At 47.8% G+C, this 17,868-nt stretch overlaps 1 protein-coding gene across 1 annotated transcript; it reads right to left on the reverse strand.

Moving 5' to 3' along the window:
* Positions 1-926: 926 nt before the first annotated feature.
* Positions 927-13,530, reverse strand: LOC142559307 (polycystin-1-like). Its single transcript, XM_075670924.1, has 6 exons — positions 13,476-13,530; positions 10,455-10,579; positions 8,873-9,004; positions 8,136-8,377; positions 5,677-6,634; positions 927-4,093 (listed from the first exon to the last, which is right to left on the reverse strand). The coding sequence occupies exons 1-6, from the start codon at positions 13,528-13,530 to the stop codon at positions 1,910-1,912; spliced, it is 3,696 nt and encodes a 1,231-aa protein (XP_075527039.1). The 3' UTR covers positions 927-1,909.
* Between the last annotated feature and the right edge of the window lie 4,338 nt (positions 13,531-17,868).

Here is a 17,868-nt window from a genome sequence, read left to right on the forward strand (position 1 = left end):
TCGCAGAGTGCAATGACTGCGGTGTCGAGGAGACTATAGAACACCTACTGTGCTACTGCCCATCTTTTGAAAAATAAAAGGCATGACGTCTGCGCATCTCTAAATCAGTTAGGAAGCCGTTCCCCTTGAACAAGATCTTGGGACCACGGCCTCGCATATCGCAGCTACACAAGTCCACCAAAGCGCTGCTGCGATTTTTGGAAGCTACCGGATCGAGCGACCGCTTGTGATCCCGGATGACTGACCGTCAGTTATACATAGTAGAAAACTGTTACCTCATCGACGACATCCACAGTGGACTTTCGCTTCTTCTCCTAATTTTTCCTCCCCTCTTTCCTTCCCGAGTGTAAGGTAGGTAACCAGGCTCAACTCTGGCTAATCTCCTGTGCCCTTTATATATAATTCTCCCCCCCCCCCTCCGGTGGCCAAAACACGCGAAGGACAGCCTATAAAGCGCCTATTAACTCTGTTATTTACAGCAGTCCAACGTCTGCACTATATTTGCGGCTGCTACATGGATGCAGACAGCTAAGGTGAAACAGCCGTTTGTTCGCGGAAGCTCACGACCCCGTACCTTTGGGGAGGATACGACGGCAAGTGACCAGTTCAAAATGGCGCTGAAAGATCAGCGAACTTTCTTCTGCGCTCAAGCCATTATCAGTGAGGTGTCAGAATTTTCGCTAGCTCCCATGCAAAACAATGGCGCAAGTGAAGGACAAAGCATAATGTTTTATTCTGTCGTGCCTATTATATAGCATTTTTTTTTCTTTTCCCCAAGTCACACCTCTAACCAGCTTCGTCGCGCGAGGTCAGCAAGTGCATACTGACTTGCTGGTTTTTATCATCATGCACTATCGCATGCTTCTGCTCTTCAACCTCCACGTCGAATTACGTTACGATCGAGCACAGGCCTTTGTCAGCCTGTATAACATTTAGCGTCTGCTACTGCTCCTTTAAAATAAGTAGGACAAATAAACTGAAACTGGTGTGTCTTGCCAGCTTCGCATCCACACCGCAGACCGCAGATCGAACAAATGAAAACTAAGCTAGCGCTAAACACAAACACAGCTGCGGCAAAGTTGCTTACATGAGCAGGGTATTTTGACCCACAGCACAGCACAAGTCCGCCATGCTCTTTGAACTGAAATACCAAAATAAATCACGGCACACTATGTGTATATATATTCCGGCGACAAAGGAGATGAACCATTTCACAGCTTTTGGAATCCGGCACAAATCCTGACGAATCGCGAGTGCTTGACTTTCTTTTTCGGAAGATATGGTTTTCCTCATGTATGTCGGTCACAATGTTACAGCCCCCGCAGCGTATATGGCTAATCAGAATCAAAGACACGGTTTCTTTGAACCATTATCTAATCTCGTGAGAAATCATGAAGCGTATGTTCGATGCACACACACACAACGTACATTGTTCTAACACGATGTCGCCCCCGCAATGAATGGTCGTTTACTTGAATACAAAAGTCTCGGGGTTTCCTTCTTGCACTCCGGCTCCCCCTACGGGACATTTGAGTATATGCTTTATTACTGCCGGCCAACAGAAAGAAATCAATAATGTTTATTACGCAGCCAGCTGTCTGTAATGCCATGTAGCGCACTAGTTGTGCGACTGTTCCGAGTCCAAGTGAATATTTGGCGTGTCCACAAAATCAGATTGGTCACGGCTACTAAGACAATACTGCAGCAGATTGAAATATTCAAACATTCGTAGAGAGCATGTTTAAGTGAAGGCACTCCATGCTGCTCTACGAAGGGCTTGCTTAGAGCACACGGATAGACGAATCGATGGGAAGAACGATCCGTAGTTCCAGACGCGTCACATGATTCGCAACAAGCGGGTATTCTGAAATCGTGTGTCCCAGTCACTCCTAAAAATCTATTGTCGCGGCTACTCGATAAAGCGCACCGGTATATTCTCCATCTCTACAGGCGCCTTCAGCACGCAAGCCATGACTGCCGAAAGGCACAGAATCTTGAGCGGGCTCACCACAAATTCGCCCAGGAGCACGTTGATGAAGTTGCAGCGCACCCACGACAGACTGCGACGGTAACCGTACGTCAGGCCATAGAGTATGACGAGCACAGAGGCGATCAGGGAAGCGGAAAAACAGAGGAGCCAGGCGAACACGGAGACCCAGGTTGGGAACAGCGGCAGCTGCACGTTGCTCGTCAGACGCTCCCTGGGCACTTTTCCCGTTTTGGCTGAATCGGTAGACGTGTCCGTGTCGCGAACCCAGTCTTCGACCACGTCTTCGACGTACACCTTGGGCACTGTAGGCTTTCGCCGAAATGCCGGTGGCCGGGACTTCTCGAAGAGAAAGACGACCAGGAATGCAAATGGCGTGACGAGGAGCGTTGACTGCAGGGCAATGACGAGTTCGCGCCGCTTTGGCAGCTCGAGCAGCGTGTCGAAGAAAAGCCAGTTGAATGATTCCTCTTCGTCGGCGTCCAGGCCGTAGAACATGAGGCTCACCATCATGCCCGTGGTGACGAGCAACAGGGCCACCGAGGCACGCTGCTTGCGAGTGAAGTCGCTGGTCGGCAAGCGGCTGAAAATGCTGAAGATGAGGTGCTCCTCGCGAAAGTAGCGGATGATTCTGGCGCTGAATATTCGCCACGGGTTGCGAAGAAGCGACTCGTCGGCAACGTGGAAGGTAAACGTCGACGCTCCTTTGTGCGCGTCCGGCGTCAGCACGTCGTCGACGACGAAAACCGCCCGTGACGCCGTTTGAAGGTCCCTCACGACAACTGTGCTCAAGTGCCAGGCGCTCTCGTTGCCCTTCAGCTCCAGGGTCAAAGAAATGGCCTCAACGTCTCCGAGACTTGACGGATGGCTTAGAAAGTACCAGTCTCGGCCACCGGCCTGAAGCGCCAGTGGGTTTCGCGCGCCGTCGCGAAGCACCACTTCTCGGGATTCGTCGTCAGACCCGTGGACAACGAGAAGCACTCGGCTCGTGGTCCCAGAGCCCTTGAGGAACCACGTGTAGACAGATACGAGATAGCCAAACGCATCGTCCTGGTCGTTCTCTGCGAGGTACTCTATGCCCGCGGCGCCTTCGTCTCTTGCATCGTGCTTGGCGGCCCACACCATGACTAGCAGATAGACGAGCCACACCGATGAAATAATTATGGTCATCACGAGGTTGCTCGACATGGTTAACAGAAGGAAGCCCAAGTCGGTGAAATCGATCGGGTGCGGGGCGATGAACAGTCCACCCGCAAAAATGGAGTTGTGCTCGCAAGCGCAGTGAACAAACTGTTCGTCAGAATCCGCGAGAACGCGACATCCTGAACTCGAGTACGCTTGTTCCGTGTTGTTCCAGAAAAGGCAGCTGTAGAAGCGCGACCTCATCGTGTAAGTCGCGCTGCCGTTCTCGTCGCCTCTCCTGCGATACGGGTCAAGTAGCCTGGCTTTCGAACTGTTGGTAAGCGGTAGAACAGCCACGGTGACCACTTCAGGCTTCTGGACAAATTCGATTCTGTTCTCGTGCGGCACGTTGCTTGTGAGGTGAAACCTGTTTTGCTCGAGGAAGTCCAACCTGGACGGAGGTCGACCAGAGACGACGGCGGTTATAAATCTTTTTTGCGTGTCGAAGGTGAACACGTCGATCTTCAAGAACACGCCTGCTTCGGTTACGTTAATCACGTGCATGGAAACGTTTGAGAACGATGTTTCGTAGGTGCCCGCGTGTCCGTCCCAGTCGAGTGGTGTTGGCCTTTTCAGGTAGCTCTCCGTAGGCATACTGACGCTGAAGGGAACTTCTGCGGGGCCTCGTGCCGCCTCCACGCCCACAGCCTGAGTGTTTGTCAGCTTTGCCGTCTCGTGGCATCGAAATGGATTAGACGGAAACACTATGGCCGTCTGTGTGTCGACGCTGCCTTCGATACGAACCCTGCTGCCACCGGATGTGCCGAGGAAGCCTCGCCTTTGCGACTCTCGAATCCACACTTCGTAGTCCCTGGCGTTGATGTTCGCGTCGTTCTGCTCGGTGTCTACCACGCGTGACACACCAGCGGCTACTCGGGCCACGTTGTTAACCAGTTTCTCCACAGCCCTGCAATCGGAATCGGTCTGAAAAAGAAAGAAGAAACAACCGCCATGAGTTGCGCACAAGACTGTTTCCGTTCTTGTGAAAAGCATTTCAATCTAATGGTTAACTTTTACATCACCAGCATTGATAATGGAATTTTATGGGCAGTAGGTGGAAAAAATTGCGTACACGTTGCATACCGATGCGCGTGCTGAGTTTCTCGATGTTTTACTTGTTGGGTTTTTCCTTTGCAGTGATTCTTGAATTTTATTTAAAACCCACACACAATCCTAAACCTTTATGTTGTGGGATGCACAACGCTGTACGAACCGTTCTTAAAGACTATGTATGTTATCGCTCATTAGAAAAGTTGTCGCTGTGACGTTTCAATCAACAGCAAGTTCCGAGTTTCATCGCAGCCGTTTTGACCGTTGTAGGAAAGGCGTCCCGACCCGCCGCGGTTGCTCAGTGGCTATGGTGTTGGGCTACTGAGCACGAGGCCGCGGGATCAAATCCCGGCCACGGCGGCCGCATTTCGATGGGGGCGAAATGCGAAAACGCCCGTGGTACTTAGATTTAGGTGCACGTTAAAGAAGCTCAGGTGGTCGAAATTTCCGGAGCCCTCCACTACGGCGTGCCTCATAATCAAAAAAGTGGTTTTGGCACGTAAAACCCCATAATTTAATTAAAAGCGGCCTGCTTAATCCTTTGGCAAAGGGCAGAAAATCAGTTGGAATCAGGGTTAATTGACTTTCGCCACGCATTCACAAGGAATGGTACAGTCCTACGTCATGGCGGCATGTTATATCTCATATATGAACGCGCCCTTTAAAGATCATTTTCTCTGATGGCTCGTGAAAAGCGCAGCGGCGGTGGAAATGTGTGGGTGTTGTGCGCCTATGATGCAGTTGCCAAGCGCTTGTCAGCGCATCTGCGACCTTGCATATTGCGAGGCCCGTGACTGTATCAAAAAGGACGACGCCCTTAAAGTGGCGAAGAGAAAGGCTGGTCAACAGCGGTTGACATCCATGAAAGACAAGGTCTTCTTCGGAGCACTAGTGTACCACGTGGTTTGCTGCTTAAAACTTCTCTACTTTCCGGACGGGCCCACACTTTGATACTGCACCATCTTCGGGGTCATTCGATATGTTTAGTTGAGGAAAACCACACTTGTAGTTAAGGTTGTATGCGCGCAGCTGGAATTAACGAGCGCATCTGTGCGTCATTCCTTACTTCTTCCGCCCATTACGCCGCTGCGCTTGTAATGGCGATAATGAACCGTATATAAGTCTTTTTGTAGGCAAATTTTCCCATGTTTGGTCGAGTTCAGGAAATAAAAAGGTGTTGTTTCACTACAGACTTTGTTCTGAGTACTAAATCATAACGAAACATAGTTTAGCGACTGGGAAAGGGAAGCCAGAAGGCGCTGAATGGTTGTGGGGTCACGTCTTCAAAGAGGGCAAGCACCCATGCAGCGGGAGTTTAAACGATCCATATATATGTATATAGGTGCTTTGTTGAAAGAGTGCGCTAAAGCGATTCCTTAAATGCTTTTGACTACCTTCGGATTGACCATTGCTATTTAAAGATTGCCGTCTAAGGCCAACAACACCACACCACTTACGTTGAAATCACTCGGTAGTTCTACTGGTACTTCCTGAGGGGTAGGGGCCTTGAGGTCCAGCAGTGTGGTCAGTCCCTCAATAAGTTCTCCCCCAATGGTGGCAGTTAGGTCCGCGATCCTCCAGTTACTCTCAACTGAAGTCAGCTTGTAGAAGGCGCTGGCATAGTCGTCCATGAGCTCAATCACCGCATCTGTGAAATTTTCTGTCGTGGCGGAGTTGTTGTCTGGGACGAGCACCTGAAGGACGCTGATCGCATTGTGCAGTTCGCTCTCAGTGGTCACGGTGCTGTTCTTCAGATAGCCGATGTAGTCTTCCAAGACTTCAGCGTCGCGGCTCAAATTTTTGGCCCCAGGGGGGCCACCGGGACGGTTGCATCGTTTGTAAAACTCCGAGTTGAACAACATGGCGGAACTCTTGATGTACGACAGTATGGCGTCGGAGCTGTTCTGCTGGCTTTGCCTAGCGTAGTCGTCGACGGTCTCCAGCGAGAAGTCGCTGCAAGAGCCCATTTCGATGGTCACTGCTATCAGGTCGTAGACGTACTGCCCGACGTTGTCGTTGACGAACACGACCACAGAGCAGTCGGTGGTGGCCGCCGTCGAGTTCCCAGCCGGCAGGACACCCGCAAAGGTGCCGTCGTCGAGGCTAGACTTTATGTGCGTGCACGAATGCCACGGCTTTGGGCGTCCGCCCTCCAAGTCCTTGAGCTTGTCTGGTGCGTGACTGCAGAAGTAGAAGCCGTAGCTGAGGGACCCTCCCTCGGGATCTGAGAAGCCTGTGCAAACGACGTGGAAGATGGTCTTCACGGCTACGCCTTTCTTCGGGGTCACCTGGCATTGGCCTTTCGTCGGTGGGAAGTTACTCTGCTCTCTCAAACCCTGGCCCTCGAAAAGCTCGTGCGTCAGATTGAAATGGACGTTGGCGTAAGGCGTCTGGTTCCGAGCGCTCGCCGTGATCCTGCAGTGACACGTTAAAACTAATTCAAATATTGACCGGCACAGCGTGCACACTATCGCCTGACTTCTGCACTTGACCTCCAACTTTCGTTTTTGTTTCACATACTCACACCGCGTAACTTCGGCCATTACTGCCGCACTGTTATCCTATGCATGCGCGTTCAGTTGGCAGGGTGCCAGATCGTTCTTGTTGCGTTTGTTTGCTTGGAAATGAGCTGAGCAACTGTTGTGCTTGTTCTTGTACTTATTCTGAGCATTTTCCAATTTGTTGTGCATTCGTGTGCATTACCTATTGATACTGACTGTTCAATCGCTTGTTACTGTGCCAGGTTTTTCTGTGAAGATGTTAAGCAATTTTAAAAATCGCCTGCAGTAGATAGCACAATTCAAGTGCTTGAGCTGGTACCCTCGAAGAGGGGGACATGCGCGATAAATCGTAATATGTAATCAACTAATCAACAAAACTTTCGAATAATGTTTTTAACTTATTATCTTACGGAACACATATAAATTTACAAATTGTAGTCGGTGAGACGGTAAGGCATGTTTACTTGAAGAGAAATCTGGGAATGACACTCTCCTGGCTGACGTGTTCCGCTTCGTAGCTCCCGAGCACAAGTCTTTGTATTTCAAGCTTCTCTGTCATAACGGTGCTGCACCTGCACTTTATGGCCTGCCGAAGGTTCATAAGCCTAACGTCCCCCTACGTCCAATCGTCGACTGCACTCGCTCCCCTCTCTACAAATTGTCCGCATACCTGCACCAGCTTCTGGCTCCACTCATCAGGAAGAGCTCCATGCACGTGAGCAACTCCTGTGACTTTATTGAAAAAGTTCGTGACGTGTCTCAAAAAAAAAAGATTGTGAACAAGGCTTCCGTAGCGAAGCCGAAACGTCTTTTAGATTTATTCATTTTTAGCACTTCTGTTGGTCGGTGTCCTTCGTTTTATTTCTGCAATGCTTCATCCCGACCAGACGGCCTTCCGTCGAACCCTCGATTTCATAAAGGAGTTGTTTGTCTTGTCTTACTCTTCTCCACGATAAGCTGACCCGGATGAGAATGTGGGACTTACTTGCGCGTGCTTTGCCTCCACACGCACGCTTTCATTTATTCATTGCCGCGGAAAGTTGTCCGTGAGTATAATGAAATCCGGGGAGAGCTGAGTACCCAGATTCACGCTATCGACAACGTCACGACACTTTGGGGACGACACAACGCGCGCACGTGAGCCGCAGAAAGTACAGGCCAGATGTGTGTGTCGCGCAGTGCTCAAAGCAGGAAAATAAAATAAAAAAATAAACGATGTACAGCGCGAAGGACAAAAACTGAGAGAGACGAATAAACAGCGCAGTGTTTGTCGTCTCTCTAAGTCCTTGTCCTTCGTGCTGCACGTCGTTTTTACCATGAATTACCAACTAGCCCAAACAACCACCCTTGCTCAAAGGAAGGCCAGAAAAAAAAACTCTCATCGGCAACATTAATTCCCTGTCAAGTGTGCTCACTTGTACAGTCCGGACCTGGTGACGTACCCGGCCGGCAGCAGCAGCACGGCACCGCGCTGCTCGGCGAAGCAACCGGGTGGCACGTGGTGCGCGCCTGCGTCCGGAGCCCCGGGTCCGCTCACTCGCCACGTGACCAGGGGGTAGCGGGTGCCCCACACCTTGGTGCGCTGTGGCCGGGCCTCCATTACCAGATCCTCGCTACTCAGAACGCCGAACTCGCAGCAAGGGCAGGACAGTGCCATCTATAGAGCCCGTTGTAAAGAGGCAAATGAATTCGAGTCGCAGTACTTTTTTTTTTCAAGTAAAGCTTCTCTTTGCTATCCTCGCCCGGTTTCCGTGACCGCGGGTGCTGCGACGTGGCTGTTCCCTAGCCAAATATGCGTTCGCACCGTAAGACACGCGCCTTTCATGTGACGCATTAAACTATTTTGCACAACTCGGAGCGTGAGGCTATAGTGCAGTTATATCTTGCAGAAGATTCAGCTCGGTTGCGGAGTAACGGTTGAGCCCTCGTGTCTCTTGCCACATGGCTTTGAAATTAAACTAATGGCGACATTTCTGTTTTTTCCCTATTTTATGCGATCGTGGTGTTACCGTGATAGCCCAGTTGTTGGCTCATAACTACTTATATGGCCGTTAAAAAATCTGGCTGCCCCCGAACAGCGTCGCCACAGCCAGGCGGTGTGAGAGGGTCAAGCACCGGCCGCCAGCGCAAAACACTGAGCATGTGTCCGCACCTGGTCGTCCTGATCTCCGGGAACGCGCACTCTGATGGTGGCGCTGTCGCTGTCGCTATCGCTTCTCACGCGAAGCACGAAGCCGAGTTTTTTAGTCGAGCCATACTGCAGGTCGTCCGTGATCTCGATAACCTGCGGAGATACACAAAACTTGCTTACACTTGTTTATTCCACGAACATGTGGCTCCGAATTTATAGCAGGTGCACTGTAGCACTTGTACTCTTCTGGAGTCACAAAGCAAGCGCACTCCACAATGCCTACTTTGTTGCTGAACGCACAATAATGGGCAGCTACAAGCATCCAGCAAAAAAAGCCCGTTCAAAAAACCGAGTTTGCTATATCGACCAAAAAGGTGCGACTACTTCCTCTTTTGAGCCTTCGTACGTAATGTAAACATTCTTGCATCTATAAAACACGTTTTGGTTTGTTTGTTTGTTTGTTTGTTTGTTTGTTTGCTTGTCTGTTTGTGTTTTCGGTGCATAGCACATCATGGGGGGCCATTATATAACCGCCTACACAGTTTCTCTCTGTCAAAAAAAAAAAGACATGTCAATGCTGTAGCTGGATTGCCCAATCATCAGCCAATGGTCGAAAGGCAGAAGAAGCAGGCGCTATTATACCAGCAGTGCAAACGACAGTTTACTTCGGCCGCCTTGTATCATTTGGTATAGTTACTAACGCTTACATCTACAGGTTCGAGAATGACGTATGCGTGCTGCCATTTCTAAAGCTGTTCACATGTTACTGCTCTCATATGGGAAAAGGATTGTCCCCAATCTGTTACCGAGTACTTCGTCTTTACTTTGTTCATATTCTACGTTCCGGTGTTCTCACCAATAGCGTTACAGCACAAAATATGCGAAAAGTGCTGCATGGTGCTGTACTGAATCAATTTCGTTGTTATCGCTGCTCATACTTGCCACAAATTTCTAGAGGAGGGGATATTTTTTTTTCTAGACAGAAATAGCACATGGCGGTACAAACACCCGGCAAAGATCGTTTTCTTGCCCGTGTGCTTAGCAATGCACTGTGCATATTTACTGTAAACGCGTGCCCATTCCGGTTGTGATATAAAGCAGTTACAATTACGAGTGACCGTATGGCGCGCATCCCGCGCACTCGACGCGAACATCTTGCGGCCTTATGAGCATAATCTCACTTAAAGGGACGCTAAAGAAATGAATTCGAACCAGATGGATAGATTGCTAGTGTTGTCTTAGGAGTCGCCATCGTTTCCTGTATAATTCAATATAAAATTGCCGCCGATGGTTCCACTGCTGTTCTTCAATTTGAGCCACCCGCGCCAAAACGGACGAGTTGACGCAACCTCCACGTGACCTCCTAGTATACCGCTATATTGGAATCAGCCAGTGCTGACGTCATGTGTGAGAGGTAATAGGGCCCACAACAAGTGACGCCGCTCCAATGTTTCATTTTCCTAATTTTCTCGCTCTCCCCTCTTTACGAAACACGAATTCGTTATTACAGAACTAAATCCGATGTTTGAACCTAGCTCGACTTAATATTTTCGTTCAGTGTCCCTTTAAAGCCCGTGAGCGCCCACTTCCGGACAGCAGCTACCTCCTGGTCCAGTCGCTTCTTGACGAATGCTTGGTACAAGGATTCGTTCTTGTCGCATTGGTCGCAGCTCCAACTAAACGCCAGGGCTTGACCAGGCTTCTCGAGGTGTCGAGAACCACTGCCGTCTGGAAGGAACAAAGCGGAAAGATGAATTCATGGTTTACAACAAAGCAGCAAATTGCGCAATGCAGCACAGAAATGTTGGCAAACAGTTAGCACATGCACTGACCACTGTTGTTCAGGCACGAGTCGAGGTACTCTCGTTCCCGCGTGGCTTTTACACACGTATTCGCAACTCAAATCAACATTAGGGGGCGCTGCGAAGCCTGGCCCGGTCTGGCTACACTGTGCAGTATGGCGGCTTTACGGAGGTCCCTGCGTGCCACGGAGGAAGGAAACTAAGGAGAGGCCCTGACGTCACTCTTTGTGAAGCTAAAGTGAAGCCGGAAGTTGGCGTTGCTCATGGCGTTGCTCCGCCTATCGGGCCAGCTCTCCTCTCTTGTTTACATTTCTCGCGAAACCACGCCGCGCTGCCCGCAAGCGTGTTGCTCGGTCGGTCGCGCGCGCTCCGCAGCAATACTAAGCAATCGTTAGCACGTTAGCATGATTCCGCGAAAGAGGGCAAAATTTCCCGCGGATATTCCTTCGTCCGTAGCCATTGCCGTGGCGTGGTACATAGCGTACAGCGTTGCATGCGCGTTCATTTCACTAACTTTAGTTCCTCCTGTCCCACCTGGCCACAGCAACATCCGGGAGAGCACGGTCCAGATAACGCAGCGCAACAAAACACGGAGACCAACGCAAACCTGCCCGCACGGCGCCTTTGCCACGGTACGAAACCTACGGAGCAACACGTGCGAGCGCACAGAACCAAAACAAAGCCGCCATTGTGGCCCGAAAGGCGTGGCCGCTACGGCAAAGAAATAAAAAAATGAGCAAGAAAAGAGGAGAACGTACTACATCACTTCCTCCACATTTTTCTCCTAGCGCGCGAAGGATGTAGGGCCTCTCCTCAGTTTCCTTCCTCCATGCTGCGTGCCACAGCCACCGTAGTCCTCCATAAAGCAAGCAACAAAATCCCAATAAAGAAAGGCGTCAGGCAGGGAGATACGATATCTCCAATGCTATTCACAGCGTGTTTACAGGAGGTATTCAGAGACCTGGATTAGGAAGAATTTGGGATAAAAGTTAATGGAGAATACCTTAGTAACTTGCGATTCGCTGATGATATTGCCTTGCTTAGTAACTCAGGGGACCAATTGCAATGCATGCTCACTGACCTGGAGAGGCAAAGCAGAAGAGTGGGTCTAAAAACTAATCTGCAGAAAACTTAAGTAATGCTTAACAGTCTCGGAAGAGAACAGCAATTTACAATAGACAGCGAGGCACTGGAAGTCGTGAGGGAATACATCTACTTAGGGCAGGTAGTGACGGCGGATCCGGATCATGAGACGGAAATAATCAGAAGAATGGGCTGGGGTGCGTTTGGCAGGCATTCTTAGATCATGTACAGCAGGTTGCCATTATTCCTCAAGAGAAAAGTATATAATAGCTGTGTCTTACCAGCACTCACCTACGGGGCAGAAACCTGGAGGCTTACGAAAAGGGTTCTACTCAAATTGAGGACGGCGCAACGAGCTATGGAAAGAAGAATGATAGGTGTAACGTTAAGGGATAAGAAAAGAGCAGATTGGGTGAGGGAACAAACGCGAGTTAATGACATCTTAGTTGAAATCAAGAAAAAGAAATGGGCATGGGCAGGACATGTAATGAGGAGGGAAGATAACCGATGGTCATTAAGGGTTGCGGACTGGATCCCAAGGGAAGGGAAGCGTAGCAGGGGGCGGCAGAAAGTTAGGTGGGCGGATGAGATTAAGGAGTTTGCAGGCATGGCATGGCCACAATTAGTACATGACCGGGGTTGTTGGAGAAGTATGGGAGAGGCCTTTGCCCTGCAGTGGGCGTATCCAGGCTGATGATGATGATGATGATGATGATGATGATGATGATGATGATGATGATGCGTGCGCTGTCCTTCGTGAAAATATTAAGCTTCTTGCAGTGCGACGTTAATTCGCGGTTTTGTGGAGGGAGAACGGGTATTGGACGCCGAGCACCTCATTTTAGTCGGTATTAGTGGTACAGTGAGTAGTGAGATGGAAGTGGTCGCGCTGTGTGTGCAAACCTTCGGAGTGACGGCGGACCCGCACGAGATTGTGGTGAGAATCACCGACGCATTCCGGGACCCATCGATCGTGGAGGCAAAGTGCTCATGCGCTGCTGGATTGTCACAAAAGTACAGGCACAACTCAGCTCTTTTGATCCACTGTTGTAGGTAAGTCTTCCGTGACTTAGTCACTACATCGACGCGCATGGCAGCGAAAAGCAAGCCCGCTGCTTCCACAGCTTTTGAAACAGGGCCGGGATAATGTAACTGACCCTGCTCCCATTCCAAACCTGTTCTATTCCTTCGCCGCGACTGACGCCAAAGGTGCTGTTTCCAAATAGGTGTCGGGGCTAGGAATAGAATCGAGGAAAAGAGTCGGTTACATTGCACCAAAACAGCTCACATTTTTTTCAAACATAAAGTCAGTAGAAAAAAATGGATATCCTTGCATACTGAGCGTGTAGCAAGGAATCAAAACGCGAGCTTTTCACTTTGTCATGCAGCCTAGTTTTGCATGCTTTGTGAGGGTGTGGCTAAGCTCTTCCTAGTTTTGCATTCCGGAAACTTTTATTTTCTATTTTAAATTCAAGATAAGCGCGCAATGACTGCTGGTTCGCTTAGGCGTAGTTACTGCAGTAGGTTGCTCACTGTTTCTGTCGTAGAAAGAAGCGCGAAAAGGAAATCGAACGACCTGCTTTCAATAAGAACCTATGCAAACCAGGTGCAGGTTTGACTTGTGGTGCATGACCTGATCGTAACTGATTACTGCCTGCCTCATGTGCCGCCACAATTGGCTGCTATGTAAACTAATGAAAGGGGAAAATCTGTTTCTGTGTAAGCTAGTGGTGACTCACCTCTTGCGCCAACCTGAACTAATTCTGCATGTTCCTGTGTTGTTGAATCATACATTTTAAGGCTAGGTTCGCCTCCCAACTGCTTATTTCTTTCAGACGCTAATATCAGATCATTGCTTCAATGTTTACACATTTTCAAATGAATGTGAGGCTTACTTCCCAGCTAAACACTTCTAGCCTGGCAAGCGAACATTTAGACCCAGCTTATTCCGTTTGTGTGATTACGAAATGAGTGAACTTTTCTTGTTTTTTTCACGAACATAGCTGCACTCATGGTTGAAAACAGGAGTGGAAATTACTGATGAGCTAGAAGTACGGTTGCATTTGGAAAGACGGGTGTTCACATACTTCGTGAAGAGCAACTTGTTCAACTTTTCATCGTGTGCTGTACAGTCTCTCAGAACTATGTATTACTTGGTGCATTGATGCAGCATATGGCACCAGTGATCTTTTGCAGAGTTCTTGTTCTGAACTATGTTGTGTTTTTATTAATATTATCACAGCCCATATAGAGCAAAAGTAAGTCACATACGTAAATGCATATGTTGCAATTGAAGGGGCTATTAACACATGCAATGTATGGTCATTGATACATTTGAGAGTAATCTTTCTAAATGTGGTTTTTGGGCACTAGATGGGACACAAAGAAGAAAAAATGCACACTTATCACTGCACTGCAAGTTTTCGACTGATTTAGAATGTTATGCTGATGAACTTGTTGACTACGACTTGTATATCTCAGTTACGTTTTGTGCAACAGAAACCTCTTCCAGATCAGGCCTTGGGTCCCTGCCGCCACTTAGCTGCACAGATGTGGCGTGTGCATGAGGCACAAAAAAGAAACTTGTGCAAAATATGTATGCACTTGCACCCATCCGGACATATTGCCATGTGAAGCTGCCTGTCCCTCCTCCACAAGTTCCTATGACTGATGCCGCACAGATGTTGCAGATCCTCCAAAACAGTGCTCCAAGTTCTGCTATGGCAGTGTTCAAGTAAGAGGGCACCAGTAACGCATTTGTGAACCGAATTCTTCTCAATCGAATGATACACTATAGCTGATACACTCTAGCTGATGTTTTTCACATGTAAAGTGCAACTAAGATAGCAGCCACACCTTAGCGTTAAATTTTATTTCTGCATGTTTTACATATCTGTTTCTTTATGAAATCCAAAGAGGCTGCTGCAGTGCAAGCGCTTGTAAAGTCATAGAGAAGGAACCAGCCAATAAAGCACATCATCCTCAGAACAGCCAAACTGGCGTAGTGGCTGTAGTGTCCTGCTGCTGAGCATGAGTTTACAGCTTTGATTCAGGATGTGGCAGTCAATTTCAATGGATGTGAAATGCGAAAACCGGTTAATTAGGCTCACGTTAAAAATCACAGGTGGCCGAAATGAATTGTGAGCCGTGCACTACAGTGTCTTGTATGGTTCGGGTGTTGCTTTGGGAGCTGAAACACAGTGAATTAATCAAACTACCTGCAAAGACCACTCGTAATGTTTAGTTGGCGACCAATGGCCGCTGTAGCTTTTTCTCAATGAAATGGGGACAACCATCAAATAGTAGCACCAACCAAAAGCTGAAGCCTAAATAATAGTTAACAGAAGAAATTTATTTTGATGTTAACAAAGGCAAGATGGCAAGCTTGATTAGCCACCTGCTTGTCCATGCTCTATTTAAATGTTTTGTTGAAAAGAGGCATGTTAATTGCTTCGCATGTATGTCAGATTGGTCTCAAATGTTTATATTTTACCCAAAAGTGGTTTGTGCTTGCAAAACTCAGGTGATAACCAAAGTGACAAAAATAAATATAATTTTCCCCTCTGCATAGCGAAGGCTGGGCAATGCAATTTTTGGTGCTATGAAAACACTCGTGCAAGACACGGAATGCCCAGAGGTGGTGTTCATTCCTGTTTCACACAGCTACTTTTCTTTAACGTTGTTGATGCAACTGCTGAACCACTGGCCACATCCATTTACACATATGGATCCACCATATAATTTTAACGTGATGGATAGCGTTAGTAATTTATGAATTAACCTTTTGCAGGGATAGCTGATAAAAGCCTTTTTTGTATGCCACATCATTACTGTTATGAAGTAACTGCTATCCCCTTGCATGAGCTGCACAGTGAAAGTATACCAAGGAATGAGTGAATGCATTGCTCATACAAAAACCCCACTCGCCGTGGTTGCTCAGTGGCTATGGTGTTGGTCTGCTGAGCACGAGGTCGCGGGATCGAATCCCGGCCACGGCGGCCGCATTTCGATGGGGGCGAAATGCGAAAACACCCGTGTGCTTAGATTTAGGTGCACGTTAAAGAACCCCAGGTGGTCAAAATTTCCGGAGTCCTCCACTACGGCGTGCCTCATAATCAGAAAGTGGTTGTGGCACGTAAAACCCCAAATATTATTATTGTTATTATTATACAAAAACCCTGACAAGTTGGTGCACGTCCTAAGCGAGATTTTTGTAGGTTTTATAATGAGACAATATTTGGGCTCCACCACAAAATATAGTAAATCTGACGTTTTGTTCAATACTAGTAGAGCCAAGCTAATGTCGTAATCTGGCTCTCTTTCCGTGGCTCGTATGACAAGAGTGGGCTGTGTCCTCCACCTCTTTTCTCACAATGTAAAGTGCAGCAGCGTTGTAACATTTAAGAGGAGGCACAGGATTATTCCTCCACAGGGCGAGTGAATTTGAATGAACTGGAAGCAATTTTTTTTCCTTTTATATTCATGTTGCGAGAACCATCTATGTGACGCTGATTTAGGTCACTAAAGGAACTAAAGAAAAAAAAATTCATCTGAGACGCATCTGTGCATATTTAGAAGGCAGTTGCATGGCATAGCATGGCAATGACTATTTCGTAGTTGGGCGCGTGATTGCTATAAGAGCCGCATATGTTAGTAGGCTGATGGTAAAAACTCGATTGCTGTATGTTGTTTTATTTGTTGCCACTACCATATTCTTTACTGCTATACAGAAAACGCAGAAGAGGGCAAAACAGCTCCACAACAGAGTCTCGGACCAAGAATGGTGAGTTCTGCTGGTGTCATGTGTTACTATACAGTCAAAGTTTCACGTTTAATTGTGCCTGTTCTGTGCACTGGGGCATGCATGCTCCTGCACCATTGTTTAAGAACTGAAGTGTATACAGCTTAATTAAAATTCAAAGGCAGCAGATCTTGCTGACTGGAAAACTTTCACATATGAATAAATTTATCATTTCAGATTAAATTGTGGATAATACAGAGGAAAATTTCCCTGTGTTATGACATAAGGTCCAACAGAAGCTACTATACTATAAATGTATAAAAAACACTTTTAAAAAGCTGTAGCAGTGTAGCTGTAGTGCCTATGGGCATTGCTATTTTCTGTGCACTTCGTCTAAGGGCTCGTCTTCCAAAATTTGAACTAAGCGGTAGCTGTTCGCATGTCTCAAGGTATTACTGAGCATCACATTGTAGTTCTACGTATGCGCACCAGCGTTAAAGAATTGTTGGAGTGACAGAAAACTGTATTGCAGTCGCTGTTTGGCAGGTCTGAAAGGTGATGGTGAACTTTTGTCATCTTATCTAGGAGTTGTGTCGAACACTCCTTGTGTCGAATTGTGAGGTGGCTGGCATTTCTTATCACATGTTTTATAAGGATCCATGCTCGGATCATTTGCTTGCATGCCCTTGACTGATTACACAGTAAGCCTCTGCTCAACAATAAGACAACTATAAAAATTTCATTAACATACATGCGTGAGACAAATTGATACTTACATAGACTGTCATTCTTAATTGCTTGTTTGTCACCACCAGTGTGGACACTGGCCTATATTGGTGTATTTCGCTACACGGAAAGCCAGACATTCCTTTCCTGGAAGATTCTTCACACCTTAATGCAAAGAGCACACCGTGATCACGGCTAATTAAGTATAATTCCTCTGAGAGTGCACAAAAGGCTAAAAATTGCAAAGCAGCAAAAAGGAAGGTGACATAGCAGATTACACAGCATTTTGGCATCCTCCTATTGAAGGCATCTTTTTTTTTGTATGACGTGCTTTAGTTTTTAGGGGCCACCCTTCTGCAGCTCTCTCCACAATAACAGGATGCATTATTTGCTACAACTACACGTAGCCTACATGAGAGGGCATACAATGGCAGCAGCTACACTTGGGCACTGTTGGGGCAACTAAACAAGTCGGCATCTCATGACATTGAAAATATTCTTTTCTTCTGGGCCTAAATGAGCAGGTGGCAACAACTTTCAGTACCGAGCTCTCTAATCTTGAAATGGTGCCTCACCCACCAGTGTAGGCTCTCCGCTAGATATAGTTGGTTATTAGGCACATGCTACTGTGAGTTTCATGTTTTTCAGTAGCATTTTCTGTATTG

Source organism: Dermacentor variabilis, chromosome 10 (genome assembly GCF_050947875.1).
Source record: "Dermacentor variabilis isolate Ectoservices chromosome 10, ASM5094787v1, whole genome shotgun sequence".
NCBI classification, from domain to species: domain Eukaryota; kingdom Metazoa; phylum Arthropoda; class Arachnida; order Ixodida; family Ixodidae; genus Dermacentor; species Dermacentor variabilis.